The sequence below is a fragment of the Balaenoptera ricei genome, chromosome 8, assembly GCF_028023285.1.
Source record: "Balaenoptera ricei isolate mBalRic1 chromosome 8, mBalRic1.hap2, whole genome shotgun sequence".
In the NCBI taxonomy this organism is placed as follows: domain Eukaryota; kingdom Metazoa; phylum Chordata; class Mammalia; order Artiodactyla; family Balaenopteridae; genus Balaenoptera; species Balaenoptera ricei.
Window position 1 is genome coordinate 61,788,061 of NC_082646.1, and position 20,766 is coordinate 61,808,826.

Sequence of the window (20,766 nt, forward strand, 5' to 3'; positions counted from 1 at the left end):
AATGTGTGCATATAGCACAATGTATTCATCCACTCTCTCATGGATGGGCATTTGGGTGGTTCCAGCTGTTCGCGCTTGTGAACAGTGCAGCTCAGCGTTGTGCATGACTTCACGTGCACATGCGCAGAAGTGCTGGAGCAACAGCTATGCTGTTGTTCAACGTTGGAGAGGCATTGTCAAGCTGGGGTCGAATACCTCTTCTATGTTTTTTGATGATGTGTTTCCTTTTCTGTGAAGTGCCTGTTTGTGTCTCCTGCCCATTCTTCTCTTGGATTATAATACTCTTTTGTACTTTATGAAAATTATGCCCTAACTTTTCCATGCTCCATACCTCTGGGGGCATAGGGAGGGCTAGTAGTATTAACGTTATTTTACAGGTAAGGAAACAGGCTCAGAGAAGTGAAGGGGGCTTGTTCAAAGTCAGAGCCAGAAACAGCCCTTCTGCACTGAGGCCCAAAGACCTCAGCTAAGAAACCTTCTCTTCACCTCAAGCTGCGTCAAGGCTCCCCTGGTCCTCAGCCTCTATTGGTCCCTGACCATTCCAGGAGCTTTTTGTCTCCTTAGTGACACCTTCCTTGTCCCCTGGCCCTCTTTATGTTCTTCTGAGCTCTCCTGCCTGGTTGTAATGATCCAGATATGTATGTGTTTATTTCATTATTGCCATCCTCCATCAGACTAGGAGCTCACTGAGGGCAGGGACCCAATGCTCAGCATGATGCTTAGCATACAGTAGGTGCTCAATAAATGTTGTTTGCTGGATGAACTGTTTCCTTGTCTGCACCCCCAGCCCTTGGATTCTTTCTGAGGGTAGGGCTGGGTCTGAGCTGGAGGGAGGAGCCAGCAGCATCCTTGCTAGGACAGATCCAATGCCCCTGGGCTTTTCCTGCTTGGCATGGAAGTCTCCTGAGACAAACCCTGGTTCCCGACTCTCTGGCTCCCCCATCTTGGCCTTGCCCCTCTGGCTCCCTGTCCTCAACCTCCAGCAGCCAACACTCACGGGTTTCCTGTCTTGGAAGCTCCTTCCCTGGGCCTGGCCTCCTTTGGAATCTTCCTCTCTCTCTTCTTCCCCACCCAGCATCTCCACTTCCTCCCCTCCAGCTGCTCCTTGACTCACCTGCCTCCACTGCGCCATCATGCCACCATCATTCCGAAACCCCAGGCTTTGACCCTCTACCTCTCTGGCTCCTCCTTCTCCCCAGCACCCTGATGCTAGAGTTCCCAGGACTCTGTCCAGGCCCTCTCTTCTTACTCTCTTCCTCAGGAAGCCCATCCACTCCCTCAGCCTCAGGCCAAAAGTGGGATGACCACTCCCCAGCCTTTGCCACTCTTCTAAGAAGCCTTCCTGGTGTCTCCAGACCCTGTTGACTCCTAGCTCCTACTTAGGTGGAGGCCTCAGCCTCCCGCACCAGGCTGGACCTTGTCCCCCTCCCAGTCCAGGACACTGCCTGGCCTCCACCGAGGTCCACCATCTCAGTAGGCATACTGAGTAAAGGGATTAGATTTGGCTGTGGGTAACAAAGGCCTGAAAAACTGGTGGCTTAAAAAAGATAGACATTTATTTCTCTCTCATGCAAAAGTCTGGATTTAGGTGGCCCCAAACTGGAATGGTCAGAAACGCAAGCTGCTTCTCATGTTCCAAGATGGTGCTCCAGCTGTGACGTCACAATGTAAGCAACAAGAAGGGAAGGGAGGCCAGACACCACCTGTCTCTTAAAGACATTCCCTCCTCCCATATTAAACTGCCTTAGGGCATTTGGCTCATATCCCATGGACCAGGAGTAATTTATCTGGCCATACCTAGCTGCAAGAGAGGCTAGGAAATGAAGTTTTCATCCTAGGAGACTGTGCCTAGCTAAAAGAGAATTGACATTGGTTGGCACAACTTCCTAGGGGTCCCCAGTTACTAGGACTGGGTGGGGCATGTGGGCACTTGGAAGTCAGGTGAAGAAAGGAAAGGGGAGGGAAGGGAGGGTGAAGCAGGGGAGGATCTAGTATTTGGGTTAGAGAAAGGCTGTGTGACCTTAGTAAGTCAGTTCCCACATCCGGGTCTCAGCTTCCCCATTATAAGGTATTATAAGGATTAAATGAGAAAATGAGTATACCACACGTTGCATGGTTCCCAGAATCCACAGAGCCCGGCCAATGGCCACTACTGTCCTTGCGGCTCCCCAGTGCTTCCCTGGCCGGCAGCCTTTTCCTCTCTAGCCCTGCTAACTCTCCAGCTTCATATCAGGCCACAGCTCCGCCTATCCTTCCTCCATGCCTTTGTTTGTGCTGTTCCCTGCACCAGGGAACACCCTTACCCTTTTTCTTTCAGTGTAATTACATCTACCCTTTAAGACCCAGCTGCACCGCTCCTTCCCCCAGGAAGTCTTCCGCAACCCCTTTGGTCCCTCCTGCCCCTCACCACACTCCACCCCTGTCTGTGTCGTCTCTGTCCCCGCCAGCAAGCAGTCCTTCCCAGAGTAAGCCCCCCCCCACCACCACCTGCCCTGCCCTGCCCCTCCATCACCGAGAGTGCTCTGGGTTAAAGTGAGAAGGGAGAAGGGCGGTGGGGAAGAGGAAAAGAACAAAAGGAGGGGGAAGGGAAGGAGGAATTCAAGCCTCCCAAATGGTGTTTGGAATCCCTCCCTGGTCCTGGCATGTAATAAATGATTTTTCCTTCTTATAGGAACAGATGGGGCTCATGGATTATGGCTCTTATTCTCAAAAAAGTGTGCTGAATTTTTTTTTCTTAAAAGACTAGCTGCCTCCTAGCTAAAGGAGAAAGAAAAACCCTTGCAATCTCCCCTGCTTAAAGCTCCTTGTTTAGAAACCTCCTATGCCTATTCCTAGAGACAGACCCTAGAGGAACTTGTGTGAGCAAAAGGCGAAACCATTATAACAGTAACATTCATTGCATGCCTACTAAGTTCCAGGCGTTGTTCTAAGTGCTTTGCACATATTAATTAATTTAATCCTCACCACAACTTTACAAAATAGGTACCATTATTACTCCCACTTTATAGTTATGGAAGTTAAGGTATGAAGAAGTTAAATAACTTCCCCAGAGTAACACAGCTAGTAAATGATAGACCCAGGATACACACCCAGGTGATCTGGCTCTGGGGTCTGAAACTTTTATGCTATTCTGCCTTGCAAGGGAAGCTGGGAATGGAATTTACCTGTGGCCCACAATTTCCACTCTTGGAAAAGTAACCAAGGGGTCACAGTTCTTGGCATCCTGCTGGGACAGTCATCTGGGACTCGCTGCCACGCTCAGCCTGGGCCGTTGGCGGAGGCCCTCTGCCTTCTGCTCCCCCATCTCTTACTCCCCCGTGACAGGCAGCTGAAGAGCCTGGTCTCAGATGCAAGATGGGTAACACCTGGACTGCTTGGCACAGCATTGCACTATATGGGGACTAAGAACCAGTCTCTGTCTTCTGATGTTCCCACACATCTGTCTCACTGTGACCCAAAGAATCAAATTGCCTTCTGTCCAAATTGTCAGCCTCTCCAGCAAGGACACTTTCAATGGATCCCCAAGATGGGTTGGGGCCTGGTTTTCCCCCTTCCTCCACCAGCTGCAAGCACACCTCAGACATAACTGTGGAGTTTAACTCCTGCAGAGCCCTTCTGTAAAGGTCCCCTTGGCTGAACAGCCTTGGAGATTAGGCAGGGCTAAAAGAAAAATACTGAAGAAGTTGTACAGTCCTTCCCCTCCTTGCTTTGTCCCTCTGCCCTTTCCTCTCCCCGCTCTAACCTTCTAAGGTGGAAGACTCCCTTTGCCATGGCTGGTTCTGCCAGTACTGGGTCTGTGTGACATACTAGCAGCCATGGGCTGGCCAGATGGTTCCACAGGAGGAAAACAGATCTGGGAGGAGGGAATAAGGAATGGAGGAGTAGTGAGCGGGGATGGGGTGGGGTTGTGTGTGGAGATGAGGACAAGGAGCAGAGAGGATGAGGAGCGGCGGCAGAGGAGTACCAAATGAATGAATGGAACATAGCACATCCCCCAGAGATCTCATATTCATCCCTCAAAACCCAGCTCAAATGGCCCTTCCCAGAAGCTCTCACTTCCCCCTCCCACCTTCTCTTACTCCCTTTATTGGTGACTCCAAAGTATGCAGTATACTCCTCAGTTACAGTACATGTCGTACTATATCTTTGTGAGCAGCTTAACTCTCTCCCCAACTCTCCATGGCTTCTTGAGACCTTCTGGAGAACCAGGCCCAGGCTTGTCTCTCTGTACCCACAGGGCCTGGTTCAGAAAAAGGGCTTAATAAATAGTTGTTGGTGAAGTTTTGGGGTCCGTGGGGGGTCTCACTCTATGCCCAGCTGAGCTAAGCTCTAATTCTTTGCATGGTTTGGGGCTGGTGGAGCTTCTGGTGTCCCAGCCACAGTGGCAGACACAATGGTTGCCCAGACCCCACGTGTCCTGCCCCAGTGGACTCAGCGACCCTGTCGCTGCCACTTGGCTGTGAGTTTCTGTAGCAGCTCATGTGGCCGCTGGCGGAACTTCTTCTGGGTGAAGTAGAAGAGGATGGGGTCCAGCACACTGTTGGCACTGGCGAAGGGCCGCGTGCCCTTGTAGGCAGCCGCGAAGGCCTCCAGCACAGGGCAGGGGAGGCCGGGCGTAGAGCGCACTGCCAGGTAGGCTGTCTTGGTGATGTGGAAAGGCAGGAAGCTGATGGCAAAGGCAGCTGCCACCACCACAGCCATGCGGGCTGCCTTGCCACGCCGCTCCCGGGCCACAGGCCCTGCTGGGCCGTCCTGGCGGCACAGACGACGGGCCAGGCAGCAGTAGCAGGCCAGCAGGGCAACAAAGGGCAGCAGGAAGCCGATGACTGTGAGGGCCATGCCATAGGGCATGTAGTGGGTGGCCAGGGCAGGTGGGCTCAGGTCATAGCAGACCGTGCGGTTACGCTGGATGCCTGTGGCAGCAAAGAGGGCTGTGGGCAGGCACTGGGTCGTCACGGCCAGCCATACAGCCCCACACACTAGCCAGGCAGCCCGGCGGCCCCCACGCTTGTGCCAGGGGGCCAGAGGGTGGCAGATGCCTAGGTAACGCTGGAAGCTGATGCAGGTAAGAAAGAGGATGCTGCCGTGTAGGTTGGCATAGAAGAGGAAGCGGACCAGGCGGCAGGCAAGGTCTCCGAAGGGCCAGTGGTCACCTTGGGCATAGTTGTAGATGAGCAGGGGCAGGGAGCAGGCATACAGCAGGTCTGCCAGGGCCAAGTTCAGGGTGTACACGGCTGTGCGGGTCAGGGCCCGGCGGGATGTGCAAATCTGGGCAATGACGCAGGCGTTCAGTGGCAGGCCGGCTGCCAGCACCACCGAGTACACAGGTGGCAGCAGTAGCCGCTTGAAGTTCTCTTGGTAGACGCAGGTGGTGGGCGGCAAGCCCAGGGCCTGGCCTGTGTCATTGTCCCATTCCATGGCTGTTCAACTGGACTTCCTACATCCAGAGATGCTGGGGAAGCAACATACAATCTGTCAGTGGCCACACTCATTGACCACCCAGTAGGCCCCTGTCCCTCTCTGGGCCTTGATCTCCCCACCTGAACCATCTCTGATACTCACCACCCCACGGAAGCCCTCCACAGCCCTCACTTTAAGGAAACCTGGAATACAATAAAGCTCAAGCTTGGGAGAAATCCAATTCACTTTCTTGCTGTAATATTCATTTCCTACCAACCTTCTTGGTGAATTTCTATTCATCCTTCAAAACCCTAGTCAAATGTCTCCTCTGTAAGTGAAGATTGACAGATTTTGGTTTGAATCCCAACTCTGCTACTTACTAGCTATGTGAACTTGGGCAAGTGATATGATGTACCTTATCTGAGTCTCAGTTTTCCCATCTGAAAAATGGGGGAATGATGCACCCACCTGTCAGGATGTCATGAGGTTAGAGGCACTAAATCATGCTATGCAGGGCTTCCCTGGGCTCCCTGGAGTTTGGAGATTGTGGTCATGGTGGGCCTGCTTGTCTATCTCTTCCCCACAGACTGCGAGGCTCCTGAGGAGAAGTGCCAGGTCTGGTGCCTCTCTGTGTCTGAGAGCCCAAACTGGGGCCCAGGGCAGGGGAGGCCCTGGTAATTAATTAATCAGCATGAGCAGAATGTCCACACTTCTGAGCTAAGGACAGTGCCCACCTCCTCAGCCTGGACTCCACCTTCCAAAGCCATGGTCATTCTTTTGGCTGCAGTCTTCCTATCTGTAAAATGGGGGAAGGAGGTGATTTAGGAGTTCCCTAAATCCTCCCACGGGACTTTTGGCTACAAAGGCGTGTCTGGCTGAGCCACTAGGGCCACAGCGCCTCCTGGTGGCAAGAATGAAAACCGCTTCCTCCGAAGGCAAATGGCTGAGGGACCAACCAACTCCACAGCTACTTTACAGAGAGGGAAATCCAGGCACAGTGAGGGGCACTGACCGCTCAATCTTAGTGAGTTAGAAGCAGAGCCAGAACCAGAACCCAACTGACTAAGAGGAGGCAACTTAGTGTGACCCATGGACATGAAGTATAGAGGTTATAGATCTAGCTTCAGAGCTAGGCAGGCCAGGTTCAAATGCTGGCTCCCCTACTTCTATGCTGTCCTACAAAGGGGAGGTTGCTTGCCTTTTCTGGGCCTGTGTCCTTATCAGTAAAACTGTCATAGACCTGATATTCGGTAGGTGCTTAATAAATGCCATGCCATGCCATTGTATCCTACACCTTATCTGTCCACTCATCCCTCCAAGCTAGGTTTTGGGGGAGCCAGCAGCACAAATGCCTCAAGAGTTTCCCTGGTGGGATCAGTCTGACTTATTGATACTCACCTCCCAACTGGCATTTCCATATTTACTGGGGTCCAGAGAGAATTCACAACTTAAATCCAATGGTCCTGTAAGGGAAAGCCTTTGGGATAGTGAGTCAAATCACCCCCTCTCCCTATTTTACAGATGGGAAAAACTGAGGCCCAGAAAAAAACATGAAGTCCTGCAAATGCACTCAGAAGGTGACAGAGGGTTGAAGCTGAGTATAAGGGCTCTGGTCCAGATGCCCATGTTCAAATCCCGGCTCTGCCACATGTAAGCTGTGCGGCCTTAGGCCCATTACTGAACCCCCGTGCTCGGCTTCCACATCTATAAAATGGTATAATATAGTACCTGCCTCATAGGGTTGTTGTGAGGATCAGTGCCTAGCACAGGGCAAGGTGAGCTATTTGTTTTTTCTTTTTTTTAATTGGAGTATAGTTGATTTACAATGTTGTGCTAGTTTCAGGGGTACAGCAAAGCGAATCAGTTGTACATATACATATATCCACTCTTTTTTTAGATTCTATTCCCATATAGGCCATTATAGAGTATTGAGTAGAGTTCCCTGTGCTATACAGTAGGTTCTTATTATCTCTTTTACATATAGTAGTGTGTATATGTCAATCCCAATCTCCCAATTTATTCCTCCCCCACCCCTTACCCCCTGGTACAAGGTGAGCTATTCTTAATGTGAATATACCTGCTAAATAAAGTTATGAGATTTTTAAAAGTTAATTAGAGCAAAACGTAACTCCTCAAACTAATTTCTCCCAACTTAAAATTTGATTTTGATGAAAATATTTTACCCAGATTCGGGGCAACTGCAAAATGATGATGTTTGGATTCTCTAGTCTGTATCCCACATGCTACATCACCTTTAATTATCAAAGATTCTTCCTGGGGCTACAGTCCATGTGCTAGGAGTGCTGGGCACCCAGCTAAGCAGTTAAGCATGAGGTAGAGGCCAGAGGAGGAAGCATGGCAGTCCCCCCATTGTCACCAAGAAGCCAAGATTAGTACAGGCAAGAGAAAGTTCATTCATTCATCTCTTCGTTTGTTTGTTCCAGCCATTCTTTCATTCATGCATTCATTCTTTGTTTTCACATGCCAGACATTTAATGGGTACTCACTGCTTGCTCACTGCATGTGGCACAGTGTACAGATGTAGATGTAGGTAGATACATATACAGATATATGCATACACATACACATATTCATATACATATACATATGCTAGTCTGAGGCGGGAGACCAGTGTGAGCCACAGGATGGAAGAAATTTTTCAGCGGAGGATGAAGGATGGAGCAAGTCCCTGGTGGTTGAGGAAGATTTCCATGGATGGAGAGGGGTGTGAGGCCCCCTGGGGTATCCCCAGGTAGGGAGGAAGAGGGTGCAGGCAGGGCCTGAGAGGAGAGCAGCACACTAGGACAGAAGGTTATGGTGAGGAGGGAGAGCAGGTAGAAGGAACTGTGCTGCGCCTCCCCTCTTTGGGGAGTTCTGTCGCCCTTGGACACCACCCCGAGAGAGAGCCCTCTGCCTCAGGTGACTGCAGTTTCCAGGTGTTTTCTGCCTCTCATTCCCTGGCGAGAGTGGTCCTCTCGGAAGGAGGCAGGGGCTGCTCTAGGGGACCCAGGCAAGCCTTCAGGTCTGCTCCAGGAAAGGTCACACTGGCTTCCTGATCCACTCGCCTTCTGAGGACCTAGGAGTGGTGAGTTGTTCTCCCACTTCCCGGCAAGAGCTGGTCCCCAGGGAGGGCTCGCGTGGTCCCTGCCTCTGGGCAGCAGCTGACGTTGACTCCTTCGAGTTCTCACATCTGTCACTCACTCTTGGGCCCTGTGCCCTGGACCAGCTCAGACCCCAGCCTCTTCCTGGGCTCCAGCTGCTCTGCCTGCGGTGGAGGGCTTTCTAGCAGGTGGCTCTGACTACATCCTTCCCTGTATCCCTCTGCTCTTTGAAGAAAAGCTCAAACTCTTGTCCTGACAGTCAAGCTCCCTGCCGAGCCCTCCAGACTCATCTGAAGTACCCCAGATGAGGTACTTCACTCTGCCCCTTCCTCTCTTGCCACACTGTTCTCAAGACACCGAGACTGCCACACGGCCATTCATAGCCAGAGATCCAGACTTCCTCTCGGGCTTCCCCATTTTTGCTGTTCCCGTCACACAAAATGCCATTTAACCCATCTCTGTTTGTCAAAACCCTAAGTGTCCATTAAGCTCCAGATTGAATCTTACTTCTGTCTTTTCTGATCCCCCAGTTGGGTGGAGTCCCTTCCTCTCTGCCCACCCCCCAAATCTGTGGACCTCCTTTAGGTCAGCGCTGGACCCAGCCTGCCTGCCCCCCTCCCCTCCCCACCCTGGCCCACGGCCCCCGAGATGTGCCAACACTTACATGCAGCCTCCTGTCCCTGAAGCGCCTTGGCGGCCCCAAGTGTGTTGGGTCAAGGGGAGGCCAGACATGCCCTGAGCCCAGGCTGTAACACCTCTGACAGGGCAGCTTCCTCTGTTTCCCGGCAGGGCTGTCTCTGATAGAAATAGCCCCTGCGGGGGCCAGCCCCTCCCCATCACCCTCAACACCAAAGCCTGGCGGAAACTGCATCTAAGGAGTGAGGAGGCAGAGAAAAGTTCTCCTTCCTGGAAACTTCCCCACCCCAGCAGAAGAAAGCGGGTTATGAGGAGGCAGAGAGAGGTGGGGGAGGACCAGAGGCAGCTGGTCTAAGGCCAGCCCCACAGACCCAGCAGCTTCCTTTCTCCTCAGCCCTCTCTGTCTACCCATCTGTCAAATGGGTAGTTTGGTGATTAAAGAACTGTTGGTCTCTCTTTAGCTATAATACCCAGAGCCGTTTTCCTAGTCACTCCTCCATCCATCCCTCCTTTCTTCATCCACTCAATAGCTCATTCACTGACCCGTCCATCCCTCTCTGTGGCAATCCACTTATGCACTCACTTATTCAGCCACCTTCTCCCTCCCTCCTTCCCTCTCTCCTTTTTTCCACAAGTGCAATCTTCCCACATTTTCCCATTTAGCAGTCACTGTTCCCTTGGACACTGCAGGCCCAGAGCTCCCTGGGAGTGAGGGGCATGGGTTGTGGGGATAGAGGTGATGCCTGAGAACTCACCTGGGTGCATTCTCCCTGCTTGTGCCAAGCCCTTCCCAGGCCCCTCCTCACCACCGAACCAGGACTCAGAGCTGTTAGGACAACCAGAGGAGGAGATGTGGCTCCTTGCTGTCCCAAGGGGGACAGCTCCAGTGGTGGAGATAGTATTCAGGGGGTGACCTGGAGGAGGTGGGCTTTCATTTGGAGTAGCTGAGGCAAATAGGGACAGAATGGTACAGGAAAAGATCACTGCCCAGGGAGTTTGAGGTCCAGGTTCTTGTTCTACCTTGGTACCTACTCACTTTGTGACTCTGGACAAGCCCCTTCCCCTCTCTGAGTCTCCTCAGTACAGTGTGGTCATACTGGCCACCAGTGTGTTGTGAGGGTGACCTGCCAAAGGGAGGGAGGACTCTTTTTACCTTGTAGGGTATAAGCACCCATCTCACCCCCAAACCCATTTTACAGGCAAGGGGATTGAGGAAACGAGGCGGGGCCAAAAGTTTAGAACAAACAGAAAATTCAGGTTTGAACTGCTGGTAAGCGCTTGGTCAGTTGTGCATGGATTGATCACCTACTGCTTATTCAAGTCTGTGCTAGGAGGTCGCTTGTGCCTGCTGAGAGTGTGGACCTCCTGGTCTGATTTGCGCCGTGCTAGGGCTCAGGAGGGCAAGGAGGCCTGGCCTTCAGCCCAGCAGCCAGCTCTCTGCTGGGTTCCCAGGACAACCCCCTGTGGTCACCCCCACCAGGGTGTCTGTCCCAAGAATGGGAACAAGTCCGAGGACTTGCTGAAGAGGTCAGCCGCAGCGTAGGGCTTGGGTCTCAGTTCCTGCCATCTGGATGGGGCCCTGAAGGGAGAGCTCAGGTCTTAGGGGTCATGGGTACACCTGGAAGGGCTCCTGGAGAAGGCATGTCTGCTGCTGGGCTTTAAAGGGCTGGGGTGACTTGGACACATAAAAAGAATGAAGAGGGCATCCCAGGCAGGAGGCACAGAGGTAGGGAATGAGTCTACCCTGTGAGAGAAATGAAGAATAAATATTGCAGCCAGAGCATGGGATGAGTTGTACGAAGAGGGGACAAGATGGGAAGCCTGATGGGGGTGGCCTGTCATAAAACCTCAAGCAGAGCCCAGGTGCCACTGCTTTGCTCCCAAGCCTGCCAGGGCTCCCAGCCCAGCCTCAGTCTTCCCCACCAGACTTTCCAGCCCTTGGACCTATCACATGCTGTTTCCTCTGCCTGGGATGCTCTCACTCACCTTCTCTAAATAATCTCACTTATCCTTCCTTGTAGTTTTCTCATCTGTAAAATGAGAGTAATCATTGGTACCCTACTACATAGGTTGTGGTAAGAATTAACTGAAACCATGTATGTGAGCGGCCCTGGCACACAATAAATACTCAATAAATGGTTTTTTTGTTTGTTTTTTGTTTTTTGCCGCACCGCGCGGCTTGCGGGATCAGGGATTGAACCTGGGCCCTTAGGCAGTGAAAGTGCAGAGTCCTAACCACTAGACCATCAGGGAATTCCCAGACATTTGTTAACTGAATGAATCAATTCCAGGCCCAGCTTTGGGCTCCCTCAGTCCACCCCAATCTCCACTGATTTCTGAGTCCCCAGCACCAGGTGTCATTCATTTAAGTGCCTTCCCTGTGCTGGATGTTTTATCTGTAGTTCTGGGCTGGTAGTGGTTGAGATTATTCTCTCCGTTTTATCGAGGAAGGAACTAAGACTTAGAAAGGCTAGTGAGTTTCCCAAGGTGTGCAAGACTGTTGTCATTTCAACAAGGTCTTCCTCACTCTACAGCCACCTTTCTCATTGTTGCCCCAAAGTCCATGCTTAGATGGTCAAGCCAGAGAATTCCCCGGGGAGTGTCTTCCCTGCACTCAGGGCCTTTGGCCATGAGATGGCGCCAGGAGATTGCCCAGGATGGCCAGCCTCGCGCCTTCAGACAGCAGCCCTAAGATGAGGGCTGGGGGCAGTTCTCCACACAGCGGGGTCCTCCCCTCTGTGGCTGGCACTGAGCAACCTCAGGACTGGGTTCCCAACCTCAGTTCCTCCTGACCCACTCCCCAGCCTTTCTCCCATTTATGCCTGGATAAGCTCAAGCCTTGTTCTCAGATCCCTCACCTGGGCTCTCAGGAGCCACTGGGGACATTGGCAGGGCGCAGGGCCAGTGCTGAGCCCTATCTGGCTGAGGAAGAGGCCTGGGGCGTGTCTCCCAGACACCAAGCTTTCACCGTCCATCTCCACTCCAGGCACACCATCGGCGGAAACACTGAAATCCCTCACCCCACAGAGAGGACAACCTCTGCCATTTCCTTTTTTCAATTCAGGCAACAGCGCATAGGGTTGGTTTCTGCCTATAGCAGAAGCAATTAAGTTTAGACATAAGGAAAAACTGATAGGGGTTGAAGCTCCTTGGGCTGCTTGGATCCTGTGGTCTCAGGATACCCCTTTAGATGACTCTGCAGCCTCACCCCATCCCAAACCCTGCCCCAAGGCCCTCTTACCTGGAAGGGATGAGGAGGCCTGACTACCAGAGGCAGGAGCTGGAAGTCTGAGTCATTGCCTGCCAGCTGGCCAGGAACCAGCTCAGACCAGGCTGGACATGGGAAGAGACCTCCTAACCTTGGCCTGCCTGCCTTCTGGGTAACAAGACCTGGAAACCCCCTTGTCTGCCCCTTGCTTCTAAGCTTAGCAGCAAGGGCACAGGATGACAGAGATCAAGACCCAGCTTCCTTCCTCTGAGGAGTCAGACAGGCTGGGATCCATCACCAACTTGCTGTGTGACCCAGGGTGAGCCACCTACCCTCTCTGAGCCTGAGGTGCCACCAGATAAATGGCTAGATTCCTGAGACCAGTGCCTCCCAGGCACCCAGGGAACAGGGTGTCCCAGGGAGGCACCCAGGGAACTCCTGGAGGAGTTTTGGTCTCACCTGTGGTGTCAGGCTGGCCACAAAAGCAGGCAAACTTGGCAGGAGGAGGGCACAGGGAAACTTGATTTCTCTTTTCTTTTTCCACTTCCCCTTCTCGCCTCCTGCTCAATAGGAAGGAGTTAAAGCTGGAACTGAAACAGTCATTTTGAGTACAAGGAAGGGGAAGCTGCAGCCTTGGGGAATTTGGGGGTTGAGGCTGCTTCTTATAGTTTTTCTCTGGCCTCCACAGGTTGAGCAAAGAGGAAACTTGCATCTCCTGCGGCTCTACTATGCACAGGCCCCAGTTGCCCATCCATGAGCTCATGTAATCCCTACCACAATCTGGACAGATGTTTTTATTGTGCAAAAATACTTCACATGGGGGCTTCCCTGGTGGCGCAGTGATTAAGCATCCACCTGCCAATGCAGGGGACACAGGTTTGAGCCCTGGTCCAGGAAGATCCCACATGCCGCAGAGCAACTAAGCCCACGCACCACAACTACTGAGCCTGCGAGCCACAACTACTGAGTCCACGTGCCACAACTACTGAAGCCTGCATGCCTAGAGCCATGCTCTGCAACAAGAGAAGCAACCACAATGAGAAGCCCATGCACCGCAGTGAAGAGTAGCCCCCACTTACTGCAAGTAGAGAAAGCCCGTGCGCAGCGACAAAGACCCAGTGCAGCCAAAAATAAAAATAAAAAAATATATATTTATTTTAAAAAAATACTTCACATGCCATATCTCATTTACTCTTCACAGTTACCATTCCCACCTTGCAGATGAGGAAGCTGAGGCCTGGCAAAGTTAGCAAGAGGTTCTCTCTTAGGCATGTGTATAAGGAGGTCTGAGATCACGGTGACCTGGTGGGCACAGGGCTGAGAAGTCACAGGACAGCCTCGGGGTGAGGAACTGTGGGACAGAGCACAGGGGCCCAGAGAACAGCTGTGACAGGGCAGCTCCTGTCAGCAGGAGAGTCCATAATGGCCAGCTTTCCAAGTCCATGCCCATGGGGTTGTAGCACCTCCCGCCCAGGGTCCTGGGAGATCCCAGGACCTTTCAATAAACCCCCTTCCCTGGAGTTAGTGTGAGAGGGTTCCTTGCCTGGACCCCCAGGCTGTCCCATTTTTTAAATCTCCCCATGGAGGTGTGCCACTTGGATTCCCCTTCAAGAAAGACCCTGCTGTTTAGCTGCAAGGAGTACAGTTGGCTGACAGCCTCCATTGGTGCCTTCAAAACCCACCCATCCTCCCAGATAACCAGGCTCCAGTCCGCTGGGGAAGAGATGGCCTGGGTCCAGTTGTCTGTCCTGTCCTGCAGGCCATCATTGTTCCTCTGTCATTTCTCCCACCCAATTCCCAGACCCCCTTCATGATGATGGCCTCCCTTCCTTCCTCTCCTGGAGTCTTTTTTTAAAAAAATTTTTTGGCCATGCTGCATGGCATATGGGATCTTAGTTCCCCGACCTGACCAGGGATCGAAACTGCTCCCCCTGCAGTGGAAGCACGGAGTCTTAACCACCTGACCGCCAGGGAAGTTCCTCTCCTGGAGTCTTGAGGATCTGGGAGTGGTAGGCCTGTGGTGACCTAGGTCTGCCAATGAGACAAGAGTGGGCTCCTCAGGCCCTGTAACTAGCTCAGGGGTGGATGGGCAACCTTCACTAGGTGCCTCAAATTCTGGAGCTTTTGTTGGAACACTGGGAAGGAGACAGGTTTCCCACTGAGTTTGCAAAGCTGGTAGGACGTAAGTCTGGGGCTGCTGCAGCCAGGCTAACTGTCCTACGAACTGAAGATACTACTACCAGGGAGGAGACTGTCCAAAATAAAGCCAAGGGATGGCAGAGGTGAGAGGTGGGAACACACAGGTTCCTGAGAACACCATTGAGCACCTGCTTCCGGCTATACCTGAAGCTTTACCTTTCACTGGACTTTTTGAAGGCATGAGCTAACAAATTCCCTTTTTGCCTCAATCTGTTTGGCCTAGGATTGTCACTTGAAATCAGGAGTCCTGCCTATAGTCCTGTGCCCCCATTCCTCCTCTTTCCTCTTTCAACAGCCCATCTTTACAGCTTTCGCCTCAGAACCCTAATATCCATGCAGTGGAGGCTGGAACTGGCAATGAACCTGGAGGTCACCAGCAGAGGGGCAGGTGGGGACTGAGGGACTGTCAGGTCAAGCCTGGCTTCCATGGGGCAGCCAGGGAAGCTCCCCAATTCACTTTCCATGGGGAGAGCCCCTCTTCCATCAGCTTCCAGGGTAACCACTGTGTCATCCCAGTAGCTCCTGAGAAGGAAACTAGAAAGCTAGAAATCCAGGGTCTAGTCCTAGATTCATCACCCACTTGCTGTGTGATCCTGGGGCAGTCATTTCACCTCCACAAGCCTCATTTTTCTGAACAACTTCACTGCTACAGTTTCTTGGCTACCCAGCAAGTGCCATCCACTGAGCTAAGTGCTTTTGCGGCAGGATCTCTTTCACTCTTAGCCCTGTGTGGTGGCCTGTTTATCCCCATTTTACAGACAAGGAAATGGGCTTTGAGAAGGCTGGTGTCTTGCCCAAGGAGTCAGTGGTGAGCCAGGACTAAGACACGGCTCTGAATAATGATAAAGTCCATGCTCAGGAAGAGAGATGACATTTCCCTACAGGAAAATTGAGGCCAGAGAGATCAGGATCTTCCCCAAAGTACACAGCAAATCCACCATGCCACCCTGTGTCTCGGGAACACAGTGGCCTGAGACAGGACAAAGGAATGGGGACTGGGAGTCAGGGCAGAAGAGAAGAACAGCCCAAGGGGCAATGTCAGCCAAACTCCCTCCCTTCTCTTTGTTAGGAATTTGGGACAAGGTCTGCTTTCCCTTTGTGGTCCCAGAGACCAGCACAGGCTCCAGCTCCCAAGAGGCACAGGGAAATGTTGAATGAGTGGACCCAGTCTGTAACGATGAGCCTCAGGGCTCTGTCCTTGGTGCTACCTGGCAAAATAAAATAAAATAAAGCAAATCAAACTTTTGGCTTGGCTGATGACATACAATATGCGTCAGGGGGAGTGAAGGTCATGGCTACAGGAATAGCACCTCTGAGACTTCTTGTGTCCCCCAGCCCCTGACCCTCAGGAAGGGCAGGCCACCAACACTGCCTGAGTGTTTACCGTGGATTATGGTCCTACCCATTTCACAGACAGACACTGAAGCCCCAAAGGTAGGCAACTATGCCCACAGCTCTCACAGGCAAGGTTTAGGTACAGAGAAAATCTCAGAAGACCCCTCACTGCCCACAAAAGGCAGCCCTCTGCCTTCACCCTGCTCTGACCATCTCTGGTAGCTGAGCCCACCTGGCAGACACAAGAGACTCAACTGGACCCTAGAGCCCAGGGGTCAATGACAAGGCTCTGAGTTCTGGACCCTTGGGCCAGAGAGGCCTTAAGAGCATCTGACCCAGAGCTCTCCACAACCCCTCAGAGAAGGGAGGCTCCCTGAAGCCTCTTTGATAGGCTTGTCTGGCCCCTGCTCACATATTTCCCATGACAGGGAGCTCACCCCTTCTCTCTCAGGTCACTGAATTCCACCTTGAGAAAGCTCAGCGAGACATATGCTTTGTCATACCAAGCCCTGAGAGCTGCCCCATCACTGCTTCTGTTCTGCAGTCTAACCTGCCTCTGGGGCCCCAGAGCTTGGCTGCCCTCAACCCCCTAGGACATCCTGCAGAGACTGTCCCATTCATCAGTTGGTCTACATTCCCATGAGCAAGTCCAGTGCTCATGTCCAGGCCCAGGGAACCTAGTAGTGGAGCCCAGAAACCAGGCATGAGGCCAGGAGGCCATAACCATTTCCAAACCTGAGGACAAAGCACTTTGCCTCCGTCCTGTCTCATTCCCTGCCTAGGGGCTGTGAGGGGGGCATGGCCTCTTCCCTCACCTTCAGATGTCAGCCATGTGGCACTGGGTCCCCGTGTGTGGCCAACCCAGTGTGGGAGGAGCAGCGCTTTGTGGGCATCTGAGAGGTGGCCTGGGGGGAAGAGATCAAAGTCAGGGCAGCTGCCAGGCTCAGGGTGTCATGTGGAGGGGTCAGCGGGTGGCCCAGGGGGTCCTGCCACGGAGCACGTTTTTGCGTGTGGAGTGTGTATGAAAAACACAGGACAGACCTCATCTCCTTCAGGTGGTCACTCAAACAACATCTTCTGGGTGAGGCCCTCCCCCTCCACTCTAGTGAAAATTGCAACCTCTCACTGGCACACACACGCCTCCGCCTCTGTTTTATTTTTCTCCTTAGCATGTATCATCATTTTCTTTTCTTTCTTTCTTTCTTTTTTTTTTTTTTGAGACATCAATGGTTTATTGGACAGGGGAGCATGTACCATATTTAAATGTATTATTTTATTTGTTTGCTTATTGTCTGTCTCCTCCCACCAGAACATAAATTCCACCAGGGCAGGGGTTTTCATGTTTTATTCACTACTGCATCCCCAGTGTCTAGGATGGTGCCTGACACATAGTAGGTAATCTATAAAGTATTTGTTGGATGGATGGATGGATGGATAGATGGAAGGATGGATGGATGGATGGACAGATGAATTTCCAGGGGTAGCTCGAGAACAGAGAAGATATAGGAACAGAAATCTGACTGGGGGCATAGGGGAATTGGCTCAAGGCTGTGTTTTATCGCAAGCTGCAGTTGGTACTTGCAGCATGTGTTTATTGGGGATTAGGGGCCGATAGAGACCTGTGGGGCTGCCTCTAACTGGCTGTGTGTGTGAGATTCAGGCTGTGAGCAGTCCCAGCTGAGAAGGGTGAACAGGACATTGCCTGGTGGGCCTGGACTGCCTGCCTCTCCCTCCTGCCCTGTCCAAGGTCTCCATCTCCCCAAACCCCTACACTGGCCCTGCTTTCCCCCAAGAGCCTCCAGCCTCCAAGCCTGCACACCATCACTCCCTTTGCACCAGGGCCTCTGATTTGGAGGCCTCCAGCGCCCTGGGCCAGCATCTTCTTGGCCCCTTTCCCTTCCTTTGCCAGCCTGGACCTCCACCCCAGGACCCCAGACTCCTGAGAACACAGCTCATCCATTTGTATCCCTCATTCCTGGTACCAGCAGCCTGCTCAGCCCTGCACTACGGAGCTGAGTGTGGATGGAGGAATGTGACTCAGCCCAGGGCCCTGAGGCCCCACAAACTGGGTGCCACCCCACTTGGCTGGGCTCCCAAACTTTCCTCTGTCCCAGAGCGGCCTCTCTCCCTTCTTGTCCAAGACTTTGCCCCATCTTTCTTGTCAGGCCTACCCTCAATCCCAATAGCCCTCAACTCATACTTCAGAGCAAAGGAAGGCCTTTCCGAGGGGCCCCCCTTCAACTTCCTGGCCACCTAAATAAATCCAAGCCTGCTTCCCTCTATCCTCATTCCTCCTATGCCTCAGGCCACCTCCTCCTGTGTGGATCCCCACCCCCTGCCAGCTCCACCCCTCAGCCCACAACACTTTCCATCCTCACCTCTCACCTTAGCAGCACCTCTTCCTTGACCCTGTGTCTCTCCAGCTGTGTCTTCTTCCCCCCTTCACAATCAAGCTTCTGAAAGAGTCCTTGCTGCTCTGCCTCTACTTCCTCCCTCCCTGTCCCCATTTCTCACACCCCTACCCCAGGGCAGGGTAGAGCAGGGAGTCTTTGGGCCCAGCTCAGGGGAGAGCGGTGGGCACCCTGTCCTTCTAGGTGAGGCTGGGAACCTGTGACTGTCTGAGCTCCATCATAAGGAAATCTCAATCTCAGAAATGGCCTTGATGCAACAGGCTTTTGGAAAAAAACAAGCCACTTCTGTTTGACGTCGCTCCTGCTGAGGCTGGTGCAGGACTGGGGGAGGGGAGCCGCCTCTGTGGCTTCCAGGAAAAGGCCTGGACTCTGCTGGGAATTTGGGGTGGAGCTCGGGATAGGCATGGCACCTCCAGAACATCTGTTTAGGTGGGAACTGGGTGATTCTGGAGGGGGTAGGTGAGAGGACTGATACCTCTGCATAGCTCATGATATTGGTTTGAGAAAACATCAATTGTTTGTATCACAGAATAGGATGGGCTGTCGATCATGAAGCAGGTGAGGGTGGGAGGCACAAAGCTCGCCCAACTATCCCCCGGCATCACCCCTGATCATACAAAATACGAGGATCCACTCCCGAATGGGTCTCTCCTCAGAGCTCCCTGGAAAACCCAGAATTCTTCAAGCCCATTAATTCTAATCCTCCAAGTCAGTCCCATACACTCTCCGCAACCTACCCCTACCCCTGGGTGGGGTCCAGGTCAGTTAGAGCCAAATGTCCATTCCTGGCATCTGCACCCCTCTGCTACCCATCACTGCTCCCTCTGCAGATTTTGGTACTTGGCAGACCTGGTTTCCACCCTGGCTCTGCAGCTTATAAACGGTGACTTTAGCTCTCTGAGCTTTAGTGTCCTTAATTATAAAATAGAGATAACCATACCCATCTCACAGTACTGTTGGGGCTCAAATGCAGGAATGATCTAGAACACCCAGCCCAGAATCTGGTGCAAGCAGGTATTCACTCAGTGGGGCTTTTATTATCACTCGTAATTTTATCACAGACCAGCTTAGAAATGGCCTCACTTGCAGTCTTTGCTTATTTACCCACTCACTCACTCACTCACTTATTCACTCATTCATTCATTTCCCATGCATTTGCAGGGAGCCTTAAAATGTGCAGGGACCTCACTGGGCCTTGGACCTTGTCCTTGAAAAGCCTCACTGGTGGGAAAGACAGATGAGGGGGTCTCTGGGAAGACAAAGGAGGCCCCTATTCTTGCCTGGGTTATCAAGGAAGGCTCCCTGGAGGAAGTGATTCTTGGATGGACTGTGGACAAAGAAGGCGAGGGTGTTCCCCGCAGAGAGACCTGCTGGAGATATGAGGGCACGGGTATCTGCAAGTGTTCATGTTTGCAGGAGGTGAGGCAGAGAGGTCAACAGAGTTAGGTCCCAACAGCCCTCACTCAAATGCCAGGCTACAAATTTGGCCTCTGCATTGTGGGCGTCAGCCAAGGAGCCCTCGATGGTTTGTAAAGCAGGGCAGAGGGGCGAGCAGAGTTGAGATTTAGGAGGTTCCTTATGCTGCTGGATGGAGGATGGACTAGATGTGGTTAGAGCTCAGGTCAGAGACAGTAGCCTGAAGTGGCTGGGACAGGGAGGCTGCAGGGCCAGCTGGTGGTAGGGCCAAATCAGGGGCCTTGAATGCCTGGCTCACAGCAGCCTCTCACTCCTCCTCTGCACACCCTTCCACCAGCCTTGACAGCCATCATGCTATAAAGACAGATTAGAGGGGTCAGGTTCTCAGAAATACCTTATTCCAGTCCTCAGAACACAGATGAAAATCCAAGGCCCAGAGCAGCTGAAAGGCTGGTCTACAGCCCTGTAGAGTCTACAGGGGTCTTCTACCCCTGAACCTGTTCCCAAGCCTGCTGCATTAGTCTGACCCTCCGCTCCAGGGGAAGCAAGGGTGTGGCTGTGCTGGATGGGGATTCAGAGGAGTCTGGAAGGATGACTTGTTCCAACTGCCTGGGCCACGTAGGCCCTCCCGTCTCGGACTGGGGAGGTTGGCCTTAGAGCTTCCTGAGTTCTCTCCTCTCCTCCTTCACACCCATTTAGCAGCTGAGGAAACTGAGGCCCAGAGAAGAGAGGCATTCGGCTCCCGAGATACACACAGCTCTCTGGGTCTTGGGATGGATGTCAGGTGTGGGAGACAGAATCCTTGGGTCCTAGCCTCAGCCCTGCTGCTGGACAACTGGATTCATGATTCCTAAGGACACTCATCTGGTGAGGGTGGAATGTCTGCAGCACCAGCATCTGGCCCTGGGCCTGCCCTTGTGCCCAGCACCGTTCCCAAGGTGCTTCTCTTCCATTCCAGCCTCTGGAAGGCACGGCTGAGGAGGACAAAACAGGGAGGAACCATTTGCTCCCAGGAACTGAGGGTCTGGGCTGGTCCCTCCTTTGCCAGAGGAGCCCAGGC

General features: G+C 52.7%; 1 protein-coding gene across 1 annotated transcript in view; it reads right to left on the reverse strand.

Annotated features, from left to right (window-relative positions):
• Positions 1-2,517: 2,517 nt before the first annotated feature.
• Positions 2,518-20,766, reverse strand: part of P2RY6 (pyrimidinergic receptor P2Y6) — a 50,201-nt gene continuing 31,952 nt past the window's right edge. Inside the window, exon 2 of the mRNA XM_059929481.1 lies at positions 2,518-5,452. Coding sequence (XP_059785464.1) covers positions 4,432-5,418 — 987 coding nt within the window. The 5' untranslated portion in view covers positions 5,419-5,452 and the 3' untranslated portion in view covers positions 2,518-4,431. The remainder of the gene's footprint in view (positions 5,453-20,766) is intronic.